The sequence below is a fragment of the Aricia agestis genome, chromosome 8 (assembly GCF_905147365.1).
Source record: "Aricia agestis chromosome 8, ilAriAges1.1, whole genome shotgun sequence".
NCBI lineage: Eukaryota > Metazoa > Arthropoda > Insecta > Lepidoptera > Lycaenidae > Aricia > Aricia agestis.
Window position 1 is genome coordinate 7,191,910 of NC_056413.1, and position 2,924 is coordinate 7,194,833.

General features: G+C 37.4%; 1 protein-coding gene across 1 annotated transcript; it reads right to left on the bottom strand.

Annotated features, from left to right (window-relative positions):
* Positions 1-461: 461 nt before the first annotated feature.
* On the bottom strand, positions 462-2,153 carry LOC121729665 (TAR DNA-binding protein 43-like). Its single transcript, XM_042118249.1, has one exon. It carries the CDS (start codon positions 2,022-2,024, stop codon positions 699-701), a length of 1,326 nt encoding a protein of 441 aa, XP_041974183.1. The 5' UTR covers positions 2,025-2,153; the 3' UTR covers positions 462-698.
* Positions 2,154-2,924: the final 771 nt, after the last annotated feature.

Genomic DNA, 2,924 nt, shown 5'->3' on the forward strand with positions numbered 1-2,924 from the left:
ATCGAGAAAACGTGTAGAGTGAGATATCTCCTTGGCGTATGCTAGCATGGCTGGTGTGTCTGTGCAAGGGAAATACACAAGAACAAATGATACATATTCAAATTGATAACTGTGCCATTAGCAAAATCAAGTTCAATCAATAATTCAAATGATTGTATAAAATCATTTCACACTATTACCTTATAAACAAATCACTGCATACCGTTACAACAAGAAACTCACCAATGTATTTTTCAAATTTCAGGGACTCCACAGGATTCTTCTCAGTTCTCACACACACAGACTCCCAAGGCATCTGTTATACTCACTTAGAAAACATGTCTCAGTCAAATGTACACATTCATTACCATGGAGTACTTCCATCATATCAGAAACCATTTATATTATAAAATGACAATGATTCACTTACTCCATACATAGAAACAAGTAACAAAAATCCCCACCATAAATGAAAACATCCATCACAAATTACATACTTTTATTGATTCACAAAAGTCACTCATACAAATTCACAGATTTGCACACACTTGTCACTTTTATGCTTAATTACATACCTACCTAATTTACATTCTCAAATATCTTTCAAATATTTGCTACTATCAATTTAATATTACTTCTTTATTTAAAACTCTAATGTTTTGTTACAATGGATTTAATTCCTAGTTTTTATGGAAATGCATTAAAACACAAAGCTCACCTTATGTTTGTGGCTTATTAGAATTCCAACCATTATTAGAGTTGGAGTTGGGTGCACCACTAGTACCACCGCTCCAGCCTGGACCGTTGTTCCAATTTCCTTGATTCCAATTGCCACTTTTATTGGCATTCCAGCCGGGATTACTTTGGTTCCAAGCTGGGGGACAATTTTGGCCCCAGTTTTGACCGTTATTCCAATTCTTACCGGATCCTCCTTGGGGAGGACCTTGCCAGTTGTTTGGGGTGGAGTTATTGGGTCCCAAAAATCCACCCCATCCAGCTTGATTCAGTGCAGCAGCAACTATACTAATGGGCAAATTAAAGTTGGGTGGTGGGCCACTGTTGGGGTTAATACCCAGATTCTGCATGTTTAAAGTGTCAATATTATTACTACTGCCACCATTTCCATTTCCTGATGGCGAGGGACCCGATCTATTACCATCCCAAGCATTGGACCCATAATTTTCCTCCTTCCAATTAGGATTTTGTTTGTTTTTTACTTTTGGTGATGCACTGGATACTGATACAGAGGCACCTTTAATGACATGGTCTTCTCCACAAAGACTCTGTGCCACTTCTGGATCCAAGAATGTTACAAATCCAAAGGCTCTAAATGGGCGGGGCACAAATACATCTGTCACTTCACCAAACTTGGAAAAATATTCACGAAGATCATCTGCTGTGATATCTTCAGTACATCTGCCAACAAAAACTTTGCAAGGCATTTGTGGGACAACACCTTCCTTTGAATTTGGAATTCGGACGTCGACCCATCTACCTTCTATGTTATGTCTTTGAGCAAGAGCCCTCATTTGAGATGCATATGTTGCGAACCTTATAAATCCGAAGCCCTTAAAGGCACCATGTTTATCTCTTTTTAGCTGGACCATAACAACCTCACCAAATTGCTCGAAATACTGTTTCAGTGAGTCTTCGGTTGTTTTCCAAGGGAGACCTAGACATATCAAATCTGAGCAAGTCAATTTCTTTTCCAAGCGTTTTGTTTTAGCAGACGAATTCTCAGGGGATTCGTCTTCCATCTTGCGTTTGTTTTCTTTGGGGAAAACACAAATGTATAAATGCTTACCCCAGCCGGTATCACCGGGTGGGTGAAGTTTGCCATCACTGAGACGGATTCCACGAATACTTTTAGTTTCAGGGTGGCGATATTTAAGTCCACACGAACCAGGGAATTGGGCCACAAGTGTGGATAACAACAGTGTGCCGTCGTGTTCGCATGGAATTTCTATTGCATTCGAGTCATCTTCATCGTCACTCACCCTTATATATTCAAAAAGGTCTTCGCTGTAAGTGCTTTTTCTTTCCATTTTGTATATGCTAATTTAAAGTCTTTGTAAAAATTCCTACAAATTATTCACAGTTTTTCTAATTCACATTTAGTTATCAAACTCAAAATTCACAAAATCTGCAAATTTATATTTTCTTGAGAATACAAAATGGCTTCCGAGCAAAGATTTTTTTTTCATATAATGGCACTTCGGCTATGACCATGGCCAGTGTCGAGTATAATATTATGGCGGGAAAACAATATTCTTTATTACAATTTTTTATAAATTATCGTCAGGTCAGTCAGGTCCAAAGTCTAAGTATAAAGTCAATACAGTCAAGAAGTCAAGTCGGTCGATTCAGTAAAGTGGTAGGACGCTTTACTGAAACGTTTGATGGAGTTTTGGAGGGAACACAAAAGAGCACGTTTCTGGTTACTACATCACTTGCTATGTTCCTTGCCTAATGTTGTTTTTTGTTATTTTATATTGTTTATAATGCAAATAAAGAATTTATAAATAAATAAATCACTTTCCCACACTTGTGCACGATAACGAATATTTAATGGTTAATATCCTACCAAAATTACACATTAAAAACCCAGATAACACAATTTTAGGAAAATAATATAAAAACACAACATCACTCTTTCACATTCTCCCAAAAACTCCCCGAGCAAAGAAAATTTTTCAGTGTTGCCAGATGGTCTCGGCGCCGTACCCCTGAACTAATTTGATTTCCCCCTAGAAATCCCCTAGATTACTTTTTCTTTTAAAATATTCAATAAAAATATATTAGTAAACTTTATTACAGCTCGACAAGGCTTTATATGAACGTGGCGAGAAAAGGAACTAACGCTCTATCAAGGCTTCTAGAGCCTGGCTAGCGAAAGATGAGACTGGCTTTTTATTCCAAAACTGATTATGGTAACACTGTCATTA